General features: G+C 49.3%; 1 protein-coding gene across 1 annotated transcript in view; it reads left to right on the top strand.

Annotated features, from left to right (window-relative positions):
* Window positions 1-13677, top strand: part of COL22A1 (collagen type XXII alpha 1 chain) — a 239702-nt gene that overhangs the window by 135287 nt on the left and 90738 nt on the right. The window contains exons 20-23 of the mRNA XM_058833583.1: window positions 10152-10187; window positions 11649-11678; window positions 12573-12626; window positions 13527-13580. Of these exons, the coding sequence (XP_058689566.1) occupies window positions 10152-10187; window positions 11649-11678; window positions 12573-12626; window positions 13527-13580 (174 nt within the window). The remainder of the gene's footprint in view (window positions 1-10151; window positions 10188-11648; window positions 11679-12572; window positions 12627-13526; window positions 13581-13677) is intronic.

Here is a 13677-nt window from a genome sequence, read left to right as displayed (position 1 = left end):
CTCCAGCTCCTCTGCGTTGATATTCAGAGGATGCTTTGAAGCATCCTCAGGCCCCGTGCACAGCAGCTTGCCATGTGCAGTTTCCTCGGGCAGCTGATGAGCTCCCCTCTCCTCACAGGGGCTTCTAGATGAGGGAGAAGCTGTGAAGTCTGAGCTTACCTCAGACTCTGATGTGGGCATAAGCTTGCTGTTCTCCTCATCCCAGGGATCTTTGTCCTGGGTAGAAGATCCTACCTCTCCCTCTTTCTCTTTCAATAGGGGAAGCAACGTGCCCTGTGGGTCACTGGCCTCCTCTCCTGCAGCCTCTGTTACTGGGAGATCTTCCTCCTCCCAGTTTGGCTCTTTTGGAGGAGTGTCCCAGGACTGGGAGTTGTCAGAGACAGACTGCTGCTCTGACAACTGGGCAGGAGACAGGAGCTTAGAGAATTTTCCCCTCTCTCCTATGGTATCTTTCGTCAAGCCAGGAGCACTGGGCACCACCTTGGACTGTGAATGTACATCCTGGCAGACACTTGACTGCTCCTGGGTGCAGGTGGACCTGGTAGATGTGTCTTCATACAGGCACAGGGCAAGGCTTCTAAGCAGGTCTGCATAGATGTTGCCACTGTGCTGTTCCTGCACCTCAGTGAGCTCCTCCATCTCGCTGTGTCCCAGGTGTTTCCAGGCAGGCTGGGTCCCTGTTGGGAGCAGCATGCCCCCTGCACGTTGCAGGGGTGGCAGGCGAAGGCCTTGCCTTGCCGCTGACCCTCGCCAGAGCCTTTTAGCTGAGCTGTCCAGGGAAGGTGTTCCCCGGGCCCTGTGAGCAGCCACAGTGCCCCACAGAGAAGGTGGCACAAACTCTCGGTGGCTGCTGGCCACAGGGCCCATGGACCACGCTCTGCCTCTGGGATAAGCCCCAGAGGCTGCTGGGGCTGCTGGCAGAGGGGGCAGCTTGACCCTTGCCGAGGCTGCTCTTGGCATTTGCTCTCGGCATGGAGGTGTCACTGTCAATGGAGGGCCATGGAGCGGCGGCAAGTCTGACACGGACAACCTTTTTGGCCGTGTGACTGTGCCGCTGCGGAGCAGTGAATACCTGCCCTCCAGGCTGTCCTTCTGAGGACACCTCCATGAGGTGTTCTGTGTCACCTGTGTGAGGTGTCCTCTGAATCTGTCCCCGTGGAGGGGCACGATGGTCACCCATGTGACCTCCGCTGCTGCCTGCAGCAGCCTCCGTGGCACCTGTGGGAAGCAGGAAGAGGCGTGGGATGGCGGTGGCTGTGCGGACACACTGTCCCCCCACATGGAGACAAGCTCAGCTCTGGCCCTAAGGCAGGCTGGGCTGGGTTCCCAGCTGTGCTCGCTGTCTCTGGGGCATTCCTTCACCTGGGCCATGCTGGCACCGGCTCCTCCCCAGAGCAAGGCCTGGTGCCAGGCCTGGCTCTCTGCCTCCAGCATTCCCCCAGGTCCCAGGGCAGCCTCTCCCTCCATCCCCGGCCCTCACCTGTTGCCGCTTGGACAGCAATCGCTGCCCCTCACGGGGCTGGAAGTGGACGTTCTCGTCCCGTCTCTTTGACATCTTGGCAGTGCTCTGACGAACACTGGCCAAGGGCACCCAAAGAGCTGCTTCCTCCTGAGAAGCTGCTGCCTCGTGAGAGAGCTGCTGCCTCCTCAGAGAGCTGCTCTCCTGGGAGTGACAACGCGAGGGCTTTGGCCCTGTAAGAGCCCTCCACATCACCGCAGGCACCTGTGTCACAATGGCCTTGGGGCACGATGCGAGCGTGGGTCATAAAGGCCTGGTGGGCACGGCCACCCCTTGTCACGGAGAGACATGGAAACACCCTTGGTCACAAAGGCCTTTTTTATGCTTTTCCCTCCTAACTTTGCCTGTTCCTGTTTTTCCAATGATCTTCAGCTCTCCCTTTTCCTACCACATGTGTTCTTCCCAATCCTCCCCAAAGGAGCTCTGTGCCCTGCCAAACTGCTTTTCCCACCCAGCCCACCATGTATCCCACCCCTCGTCCCCCCTTTCTGTGGAAAGATAATCAGGAATGTAAAAGCTCTGATACCACTTCATTGGGCTACTATTGTAAAAGACAATAAAAAGTGTTTTTTGCAATTATTAACAACAGAGGAGTGCTAAGGAACATATCAAGAGCTGAGGTGCTGAATGCTTTCTTTGCTTCAGTCTTGGACAGGCAGATCAATTCTCAGATGACAGCCAGCCCCCTGAGCTGGCACACAAGGACAGGGAGCAGACCAGACCCCTGCAATCCTGGAGGCAGTAGTTAGTGACCTGCCATGCCACTGAAACACTGATACGTCTGTGGGCCTGTAAATGAGGCTTGGACTTTTTGGGTGTAAATAAAAGTCAACTCATTTATTAAACAAAACACCAATGGAGGCAGGAGCCCAGAATAATCCTGAGCCCCAGTCGGCAAATCAGACAAACAGTAGGGCAATACCCTACACTGGACGCTCCATTGGGGGCTATGTTCCACCAGAAGACCCACGGTGAAGTCCTGGTGCAACCTTTATTACCGCCCTCTGTTCGTGATGGGTCCATTCTTGATTCTCTCTCTGATTGGCTCATTTTGAGGGTTCTTATTGGTCCTTATTGGGGTGCATCCTAGACCAATCATTTTCTCAGGGCGATGAGTGATTGGTTAGCTCTTCCACCAATTAGTGTCCGAGACATCGAGGTCACGCACTGATGTCATGTTCTGGAATGTTCCCTCAGTTCACTGAATCCTCCATGATGTTAAAGAGCCGCTCATTTACTTTCAGCCAGCCTTAGTTCCGTTAACTCCTACCTGCACAAATTAATAGACTTCATTCCCCCTTCCCCATAGAACCACAAACCCACTCATAACAGATATTAAAAATTAATTAGAAACATGTATCAATCAACAGTCTATGACTAAACATGAACAACCAATCAACTTGCTATAACCATCGATTTACTTATAACAGGCCTGGCTGGGAGTCCCCCAAGAGTGCTGAGGGAGCTGCAGAAGGGCTCCCTAAACTGCTGTCCATCCTTTATTGTCAGTGCTGGCCAGTCCACCTGGGAGGTCCCAGGTGACTGGAGGTGCCAATGGGACACCCAGGCCCAAGAAGGGCTGCAGGGAGGATGTGAGGAACTGCAGGCCTGTCAGCCTGACCTCGGGGCCCGGCGAGGTTCTGGAGCAGATCATTGTGAGGGGGATCACACGGCCCAGAGAGGACAACTGAGGGATCAGGCCCAGCCTGATTTAGGGTTTAGGAAAGGCTGGTCCTACCTGAGCAACCTGATGTCCTTAGGGCTGAGCATGACACGCCTCAGGGCTGTGTGAAAAGTTGTGGATGGAGTCTCCCTGGACTTGAGCCAAGCCTTTGACTCTGTATCCCACAGCACAGTCCTGGAAAAGCTGACAGCTCAGGGATTGTGCTGTGGGCACTCTGCTGGGTTAAGAACTGTCAGGATGGCTCTGTCCAGAGAGTGGTGGGGAATGGTGCTGCATCCAGTTGGTGTCTGGTGACTAGTGCTGTCCCTTGTGGCCAGTCCTGTTCAGTTTCTGTCCTGCTGATGTAGCCAAGGGCATTGAGGGTATCCTCAGTAGGAAATTTGTGATGACACCAAGGTGGGTGGGAGTGTTGATGGGCTGAGGGTAGGAAGGATCTGCAGGGGGATGTGGACAGGCTGGATTGATGGTGTAAGGCCAGTGGGGTGTGGTTCCAGAAGAGCCAGGCCTGGGTCCTGCCCTTGTGTCCCAAGAATCCCCTCAGTGCCCCAGGCTGGGGCCAGAGTGGCTGGAAAGCTGCCTGGCAGGAAAGGCCATGGGGGTGCTTGTCAACAGTGGCCAAACATGATCCAGCATTTGCCCAGGTGGGTAAGGGTGCTGGTGGCCTCCTGGTCTTCTGTGTCAGCAGCAGCGTGGCCAGCAGGACCAGGGCAGTGATTGTCCCTCTGAGCTGGGCTCTGGGGAGGCCACACCTGGAGTGCTGTGAGCAGGTGTGTGCCCCTGGTATGGTGTGGTCAGTGAGAGATGCCTGTGTGTGAATGAAGGTGCCAAAGAGACCATCTACCAAAGTTAACAATGGGGATTTTATTTAACAAGAAATGTGGGGTAGAGGGATAGGGATGGGAGAGGGGAGAGGGAGAAGAGGAGAAGGGGTAAAGTTGGGGTGGGGTGCCAATGCCACCCGGCCCTGCCACCGGGAGCCGATCATTCTCAGGGGGAGCCGGCATCTCAGGGCCTCCTCCTGGTCCTGGCTCTGGGCTCATTCCTCTCGCTGCCCCCGGAGGCAGCTGAAGGAGAAGAGCCGGCGCAGAGCCCGCCGGGCCGTCTTGGCGATGGAGCGCCATGGCCGTGGGGCCGGGGGCTGCGGGAGGGCTGCGCTGCCGGCGGGGCAAGCAGGAGCGCTGCGTGCCAGGGGCTGGGCAGGCAGCGGGCAAGCCCCTGCCGGCTCCCCAGCCCTGCGGGGCCCTTCCTGGGGAGGGGCGGCCTGGGCACAGCCAGCCTCAAGCCATGCTGCGCCGGCCTCATCCACGGCAGCCGAGGCACACACTGCAGATGTGTTTGCCTCTTCAGGCAGTGCCATGGGGAGAGGCTCGCTGACATCGCCCTCATCGCTGTCCGCAGTCAAAGATGCTGGCTCTTTTTCTTCTTCTGTTGGGAGAGACTGTGCACTCTCTGGCTCATTGTCACTCTCTCCTGCTGCTCCTCTTTCTTCCTCCCACTTTTCCAGGAGCTCGTTTAGAAGAGCATCGCAGGGCAGTGACTCGCCAGAGGTGGAGCACAGCTGTTCCAACAGGTCGGGAGCTGCCGTCTCTGCCTTGTTTTCTGCCTTGTTTTCTGCCTGTCCTCCCGAGTCTGTGGTCACGCCCGAAGTGCCGTGAGGCACCTGGGAGCCTGCAGCAAGTTCCGGGGTGACCCTTGACTCATCCCTGAGGACACATCCTGCTTTGCCTTGCGGTGGCAGAAACAAGGCACTCTCTGGCTCGCTGTCCCTCTCTCCTGCTCCTTCTCTGTCAGGGAGCTCTTTTTGCTCCCAGTCTTCCAGGAGCTCCTTAACGAGAGAGTCACAGGACAGCGAGTCGTCAGAGACGGGGCCCAGCTCGGCCAGCAACTGGTCCAGAGACACCAGCTCAGAGGACTTTGGTGTCTCTCCTGCAGCGTCTTTGGTCACGCTGCAAGTGCTGTGAGGCACCGTGGGGCCTGCAGCTGGCTCCAGAGTGGGGCTTGGTGTATCCTTGAGGATGCACCTGGGCGTCGTGGGGCTTTCTTTGTCGTGCAGGGGGGAGAAGCTGCATCCAAACAACAGCTCATCCGCCTCCTGCAACGTTTTATCCGCACGACACAGCAAAGCCTCAACATCCTCAAGGCACAGCTGCTTGTCACGCGCACTCTGCCCGGTGGGCCGACGCATTCCCTCCCCTCCCTGACGTCCACTTAACCACTTTGTGGTTCTCAGGGTGGACTCAATGGGCCTGTTCTCCCGCAGATGTGGGCCCAGCTCTCTGAAAACGTCCTTGCAGACGCTGCTGCTGGGCCCTCCCATCAGCTTGAGGAGCACCTCTCTCTCAGAGTGCTCCAGCTGTTTCCAAACTGGCAGGGTCTGAATGTCGAGCGGGTCCCCACGTGCAGGTTGAATGGGTGGCAGGTGACTGTCCTGCCTTCCCGCTGACCCATGCCGCTTGTACAGCAGGGGCTGCCACTCACGGGGCTGGCCGCGAGCGTTCGCCTGCTGCTTCTCAGACATCTTCTGTGTGCTTTGCCAGACACTGGCCACAAGCACACCGGGTAGCTGCTGCCTTCGGAGAAGCTGCTGCCTCCAGTGAAGCTGCTGCCTCCTCAGAGAGCTGCACTCCTGAGAGTGGCGACTGTCGGTATTTATAGCCCCCATGGTCATGACGTTGACCTGTGTCACAATGGCCTCTGCACGTGACGTCACCGCGGGTCACAAAGGCCTGGTGGGCAAGGCCACGCCCTGTCCCTGAGGCCTGGCGGTTTCCATGCAGCCAAGCCTGGTCACAAAGGCCTTTTTTAGGCCTTTTCCTTTTAACTTTGCCTTTGCTTGTTCTGGTTCCAATGACCTACAGCTCTGTGTTGTGCCACCTTGTGTGTTCCTCCCCTAAACATCCCCAAAGAAGCCCTGTGCCGTGCTGAAGTGTTTTACCCACCCAGCCCACCATGTGTCCCGGCCCTGAGCCCAGGCAGAAGGATCATCAGCAAGGCAAAATTCTGTTTGAATTTAATCTGGCCACTACTGTAAAAGACAATAAAAAGTCTTTGTTAGAAGAGATTAGGAACACAGGAGTGCCAAGGAAAAATCTCCTTTCTTTATTCGATGTGGGGGTGAGGGGAACATGGTCACAAAGGACGAGGAAAAGGCTGAGGTAGAGAATGCCTTGTTTGCCTCAGCTTTCAGGAGTCAGATGGGTTATCTGGAGGACAAGCAGTCCCCTGAGCTGGCACACAGGGACAGGGAGCAGACCTGACCCTCTGCAATCCTGGTGGATGTCACTGGTGACCTACAGAGCCGCTGAGTCCCTGACAAGTCTATGGGGCTGCCCAGAGTCCCCCAGGGGTGCTGAGGGAGCCCATGGAAGAGCTTGCCAGGCAACTCTCCCATCCTTTATTGTCATCATTCCTGGCCAGTCAGGGAGGTCCCAGGTGACTGGAGGTGCCAGTAGGACACCCAGGCCCAAGAAGGGCGGCAGGGAGGATGTGAGGAACTGCAGGCCTGTCAGCCTGACCTCGGGGCCCGGCGAGGTTCTGGCGCAGATCACTGTGAGGGGGATCACACGGCCCAGAGAGGACAACTGAGGGATCAGGCCCAGACAGAATGGGTTTAGGAAAGGCAGGTCCTGCCTGAGCAAACTGATCTTCTTTGAGGTCACTTGCCTCAGGGCTGAGGGGAAAGCTGTGGATGGAGTCTCCCTGGACTTAAGCCAAGCCTTTGACTCCGTATCCCACAGCACAATCCTGGAAAAGCCCAGGGCTTGGGCAGGGGCACTCTGCTGGGTTAAGAACTTTTGGGATGGCCGTGTCCAGAGAGTGGTGGGGAATGGTGCTGCATCCAGTTGGTGTCTGGTGACTAGTGCTGTCCCTTGTGGCCAGTCCTGTTCAGTCCTGTGGCCAATGGCATTGAATGTGCCCTCAGTAGTAAATTTGTGATGACACCAAGGTGGGTGGGAGTATTGAGTTGCTGGAACGTAAGAATACTCTGCAGGGGTATGTGGCCAGGCTGGATGGATGGTGTGAGGCCATCAGGATGAGGTTCCAGAAGAGCAAGGTCTGGGTCCTGCCCTTGTGTCCCAAGAAGCCCCTGCAGTGCTCCAGGCTGGGGGCAGAGTGGCTGGAAAACTGTCCAGCAGGAAAGGCTCTGGGGGTGCTGGCCGACAGCAGCTGAAGGTGAGCCGCATGTGCCCAGCTGGGTAAGGAGGCAGGCAGCCTCCTGGCCTTCTTTGTCAGCCCTAGTGTGGCCAGTAGGGCCAGGGCAGTGGTTATCCTTCTGTGTTGGGCACTGTGTAGAAGTCTTGCATTCAGTTCTGGGTCCCTCATGAAAAGCAGGAGATTGAGGTGCCAGAGTGTTGCCAGAGAAAGGCAGTGCAGTTGATGAAGGGTCTACAGGGCAAATGCTATGAAGAGTTGCTGTGGGAGCTTGGTGTATTCTGTGGAAAAGGAGGCTCAGGGGGGACCTTATTGCTTGCACAACTCCCTGGCAAGTGGTTGTAGCCAGGTTGGGATTGCTCTCTATTCCCAGGCAGCCAGCAACAGGACAAGAGAAAATGGCCTCAAGCTATTCCAGGGAACATTCAGGTTGTTCAGAAGGAAGAATTTGTTCACTGAAGGGTTTCTCAGGCATTGGAAGGCTCTGCCTAGGAAGGTGGTGGGGTCACCATCTCTGGAGGTGCTCAGTGAATGACTGAATGTGGCACTCAGTGCTCTGGTCTTGTTGCCATAGTGGTGTTCAGTCAGCGGTTAGACTCAGTGGCCTTGGAAGTCTTTTCAACCTTAATGTTTCAGTGATTCTATCTTTAAGATTACTTCCAACCCAAACCATTCTTTGCTGCTCTGAATAAATAATAAAGAATAATTGAACTTAAGAGAAAAAAAAAAAATGAAAGGTCATAGTCTGGGTGTTGTGGTTTTAAAGCAGTAATTAAAAAAATACTAGAAAACTTACTTATTTCTTGCTCTGAGATATGGATTAGAACAAGTGCAAACAGGCTTAAAACTTAAAAGGAACAAAGAAAGTTTATTAACAAAACTGCAAGAATAAGAACACCAGAATAAAACTTCCAGAAAACCCCCTTTCTCCCCCACTACCCAGCCATTCCCTTGTTCACATGACAACATAGAGACAAAAAACTTTGGAACTTTGGTGTTTGAAACAGTCCCAATTCCTGCTAGAGTCTTTTCATCAGTCTTTGTAGAGAAACAGAAGTCTTCTTCTGCTAATCTATGGAGTTTCTCACAAGAAAACTATTTCTGTTATAGCTTTCTATTTCTCTGATGCCAGCTGCCCGGAAATCTGTCATCAGTTTTCTCTTCCCATTTCACATCACTCTGAGGTGTGTTATGGGTCATGAGTCTAGGGATGGCATTTTTAAGGATGAGTTACTCAAAGGCAAAAGTTCTCTTCATCTGTCTCTGTGAGGCTCCCTGGAAACAGAAGTTTTCTCTTTGCCTCTCAAGGCCCCAAATCTTCAACTATTACTTCTCCCCACTCTTTTCCAGCACCTCACTGCACCACAATTACTCCACCTCTTGCTTAAAATCCACACTTTGAACACTCCATTCCTCCCAATATACTCTGTCATGAATTAAAGGAGTTTTTTCAGAACACTACTGTCCATCTCCATAGCTTTAACAGAAAAATATTTCAGCTATAAAAGCATCTACTTATTCTCTCTTCTCCATCTAAAACCTATTTCTTTTCTTCACTGTCTTTGATGGTTTTATGATGTCATCTTCATGTTGACTATCCCTCTCTCTCTCTTCCTTCTCTCTCTCTGGGAAGAGGAGTAATCTGTAAGTCTCATCCAGGTAGTAAAAGAGTTCAAGTCTTGGAAAGCTGCAGATGTTCATGGTGTCAGGTTTCAGTTCAGCAGCAGAAACTGCAAACCAAGCCAGGCTGGCCGGCTCCGTTTCTCCCCCCTCCCCCCCTCCGCCCTCTGCGGCCTTGTCCGGCCTGGAGGGGAGGGGAGGAGGCCGATACAGAGCCCTGTTGCCTCTTCAGAGGCTGGAAACCAAAGAGAACAAGAGAATTCTGGCTTTACATCTTAAGGTGGTGTTCACAAGTTCATCTCACTTCTCAATGGTTACAAACACCGCCAATTCTCAGAAATGACCAATAATTGGTCACAAGAAAAGACTCCCATCAGTCTCCAGCAGCTTCAACTTCCCTAGCTCCCAAAGCTATCTTAAAGGTAAAGTCTCCCCAGGACACTGGGTCATTCAGAGATTCACATAAGTAATGAATAAATAGTGTGGAAGGAAGCTATGTGATAAACTTAACACCAGTCTATGCCTAAATTAAAGGATAAACCTTCTGTATGCACCATCTTAAAGCATAATTAATGGTGGACAATGCTGAAGAAAAATTACCTGGGACAAATTGATACCCTAGATGGCAATAAATCTTAGAAAGAGGTGTCCTGCAACCACTATGGCATGATTTCCTCTATAAAATTATTTGGGGAAAATGGTACCATTTCCCATGTTTTTTGCAGTTATTTTGGTTACTAACAAACAAAAGCATTTTGACCTCTTAAATATCTGTCCCCCTGGAGGTCTGTTAGGGATCTAAGCATCAAATAGTTTATTCGTGTGGTAAGTGTGCAGACCAAATACAAGACTTTTTGAAGAATAAATCTAATGCTATTGCGCATCCAATGCATCATTCATTTTAAGTCACTGAATGTCATCAAAATGTAAAACATCACAGTAACACAGACACTACTACAGCAAATTTCTAGATGTATTCATCTGCAGAGCAGAGAAAACAGAGTCAAATGAGATTGTGTGTCCAGATCTATTAATTATGAGATGGTATTGAAAATAAGAATGTACAACAACAGTTGGAAAACATTCTCAGGATGTTGCTTTTATTTTGCACTGTTGTGTAATGTGCCATGTTGTGTTCTACGTATGTTTTTTCATTTATTTTGTATTTCCTTGCAGGGTGAACCAGGACTTCCAGGATTGCCTGGCACTCCAGTAAGAATTTTTTTAGCTTTCACAAACTTTCTAGCATTATTGCATGAGAAGAGAAAGTAGAAATGCAGGGTGGGAGGATATCACTGAGAAATGTTCTTAAATACTTTTGGGTTTTGGTTTTTGTTTCTTAAAGAAGTTTTAAGAAGTGAAGACTTTTGAAGAAGGCATGTGACAGGTTCCAATGAGATGCTCTGCCATAGTTTTGGGAGATTGTGAAGACCAGGACTTGAGGCAATGAAAGCATTGCCTCAAGTGCATTAGACAGAGCAATACTGTGACAGGACTGTGTGGTTTCTGACAGTTGTTGAGTTGATTCCAAGTGGCCTTTGGTACATAGAGCCTGTGAAAGTTAAAAAAGCAAATGAAATTTCAGTATTGAGTAGCTGTGTGTCTTTGACATGGACTTGAGCATAAGGCAGGAGAAGAAAAGGCAGTTTCAGATGAAAGGGAATGATCTTTCCTTGGCTTACATCTGGAAAAGTCCTGGTGGAATATAAAACAACTGGAACTTGCTGTGCTGAAATCAGGAAAGCAATCATGAAAAAATTAAACAGAAAACAGAAGAGTGGGGTTTATCTTTCCTGTGGCACTAAATTAACATTCTTTATGTGTCCCACTGCCTTCAGCAGTGCCTTTCACTGATGCCAGACACATCCCTGGCAGGGATGTAAGGATGTCCAGAGACTAGTATTGTGTGTATGAGGAGGTCATCTCCGAGTGAATGAGGAAAGATTTACCACTACATATGCAGAGGAGAGATCTAGAACTGAGCAAAAGCAGAACAAAGCAGTTTGGGAGTATTCCTTTAACTTTCCAAAAAAAATATTATTGAAATTAGGAAATAGCATTCTTCAACTAAAGACAAGAATGAGAGGCTCCCTGGTAATCACAGGAAAGTCAGCAGGCAATTCCCTTACTCAGAATGTGGTAGAAAGTAAAGGAATTAGGAAAAGAAAACTATGAAAAAACAGCCTATTTGGGTAAGAACATTTTGCTGTGCTGCTCAAATGTGATATAAATTAAGGAACAGCAATTACCAAGAAATTTTGAATGATGTGTATAACCCCTGAAAATGAGTTTGACTGATGGGGCATATCCCAAACCAGTCTGCCTGTTACATGTTTCCTTCTGCATTCAATAGATCTTTGTGATTAGAATAAAACAAGACCTGGGGAATTTACTAACTTGTTTATATAATGAGATAATTAATTAGGTTCTTACTGTTTCTACAGCCACCCAAATCACTTCACAGGTGAGAGAAAACCTTGTTTCAATCTGAGCTCTTTAAATAGAAAGCATCTTCCAGCCTGCAACAGGATTAGAGGAGCTGTAGGTGTTACTATGCAACTTGAAGGAACAGCAAGGGGAGAAACAGACCCTGTGGGGGCCCATCATACCTATGGCACCTTCTGCCTTGTATTTACTCTTGCCATCCTTTATGACTCTTCATTTCTGTTGCAGGTGCGTACTGAAGGCCTAAAAGGAGAGGAAGTAAGAGAGACTCAATATCTCTTCTTTCATTGCAAGGATATTTTAATGTAATTCTGTTTCCTGTTAGGTTAGATTTTGCTTTAAAATAATAATTTAAAGGGAAGGGGGATGGAAGTTTTATTAGGACATCAAGAAATAAATTTTCTTATTTACAGTGGAGAAAATAACCAAAAAAGGAAAAAGGGTAATGCCATTTTCAGATGTAGAGAATCTTACATCAATGAGAAGTATAAATTGTAGAGTCAGCTGTGCAATTATTTAAGGACAGGGGTATGTTAACATTAGTATTAAACTTTATTTGAGTTTTATGTCTGATTTGTCTCTGAACCTGGGCACTCAAACAGGGGGACATATCTGTCAGTTGTGTTTAGTCCTATGTATAAAATGTATATATATACTTAAGTTTTGATTTTTTTTGTTGGTAGATCTATAATTTGCATTTAGCTGTTACTTAATACAATTGTATGCATCATGTAAATAATACTTTAAGGCCCTTCAGAACTCTCTAGGCTTGGGGAAAATGCTGGTGGAAGCTGCTTATGCAAAAAAAAAACGCTCTTCTCTACCACCAAACCCCAACCCAGAGTCTTTTAGTGGAATATCCAGGATATCCCAGCATCCACTACCTTTGAAAAACAGAGAACCAGATATGGATAAGTGCCTATTGAATGTGGGTGGATCAGTCTGTCTGCAGTCTAGTGAGTGCTGATAATTTGAGTAGCCAAGAGATTAAGGAGAAAACCAGCTGGTCTCTGCACTGGTTCTTCAGGACTGGTGGGGAAAGTGGTGGTATAGGTTCTGTAAAGACAGACAACATGTCTAATGTGCTCATGCACATTTTCATAAAGATATTTTAACACTTTTTTAAAAAAAAAAACCCAAACATTCCTGTAGGGAAAGCCGGGGCCACGAGGACCACAAGGCCAACCTGGACTTCCTGGACCTCCAGTAAGTTGTTTCTCTCACTACTTGCAATTTCAGAAGCTGAAACTCAGGCTGGAGTGAGGCATATGAAAATTTTATACATTTTTCAGGCTCTAAAATATTTAAATAGTGCCCACAGCCTCCAGTTTTCTTCATTGCTGAGAGAAGGTGTCGTGCTGTGGATGGCCTGTCTGAACACAGGGAAATGACAACCAGGACATGGGCAGACTTTGCCTTAAGGCTGTTGTCATGCAGACCCTGAGCATTTTTCTATTTCTAATGTCCTGAAGAGCTGTGTGGGCATTCAGCACATCTCAGAGAGGCACTGACTGATAACTTGTGAGCTGTCATGTCATGAAGGTCAGGGAATAGTTGCTGTCAAAGGGGTTTGAGTTATGCCACAAGGTTGTGGCTGAAATATTTTCTGGATGAAAACTAGGAATTGAGTATGTGTGTTTATATTTCAACACAATTTTTACAACAGTTTGTGCCAACATTCTTACTTCTGACTTAAATTGTAGCCTATTCCAGTTATATTTTATGACCCAGCTCTGCAGGATGTCTCAGTTCAGACTGTCACTGCTGCCTCATTTGCAAGCACTCTGTTTCCTCTCTTTAGAATTGCTTGTTGTGTTTCACTGTTGATTGGCTTTAGTAAAATTGATGGCATTGTGAAGATGTGTTATTTAGGTAAATCTGGTTTGAATTATGTAATTTAAATATAGTTGTGTGCTCTGTATTTAATCAGGGCATTGTCACTTTATCTTGTTTACTCATTCTTTTCTGCTCACAGGACAACATAATTATCAGGTAAGAGTTGTCTAGGTAGCCATGCAATAATGGTAGCATGAAACAGCTAGGAAATCATATATAGTTCACTGGTTTCTTATTCTGTTAACTTTCTAAATCTTTTCACTTTTAAAGGGAGAACCTGGTCAGGAAGGCAAGCCTGGAGTCCCTGGTTTGCCAGGTCAAAGGGTGAGTTGGTTTTTTAATTTAATCAGTCTTGGGAGGCTCGAGATAGCTTTGTTCAATAAGGTTTGCTACTTTCACCCTTACATATACTTGTGCTTGT

Source organism: Poecile atricapillus, chromosome 2 (genome assembly GCF_030490865.1).
Source record: "Poecile atricapillus isolate bPoeAtr1 chromosome 2, bPoeAtr1.hap1, whole genome shotgun sequence".
Classification (NCBI taxonomy): Eukaryota; Metazoa; Chordata; class Aves; order Passeriformes; family Paridae; genus Poecile; species Poecile atricapillus.
The sequence above is the reverse complement of the archived record's forward strand: the minus strand, read 5'-3'. Positions and strand labels throughout refer to the sequence as shown.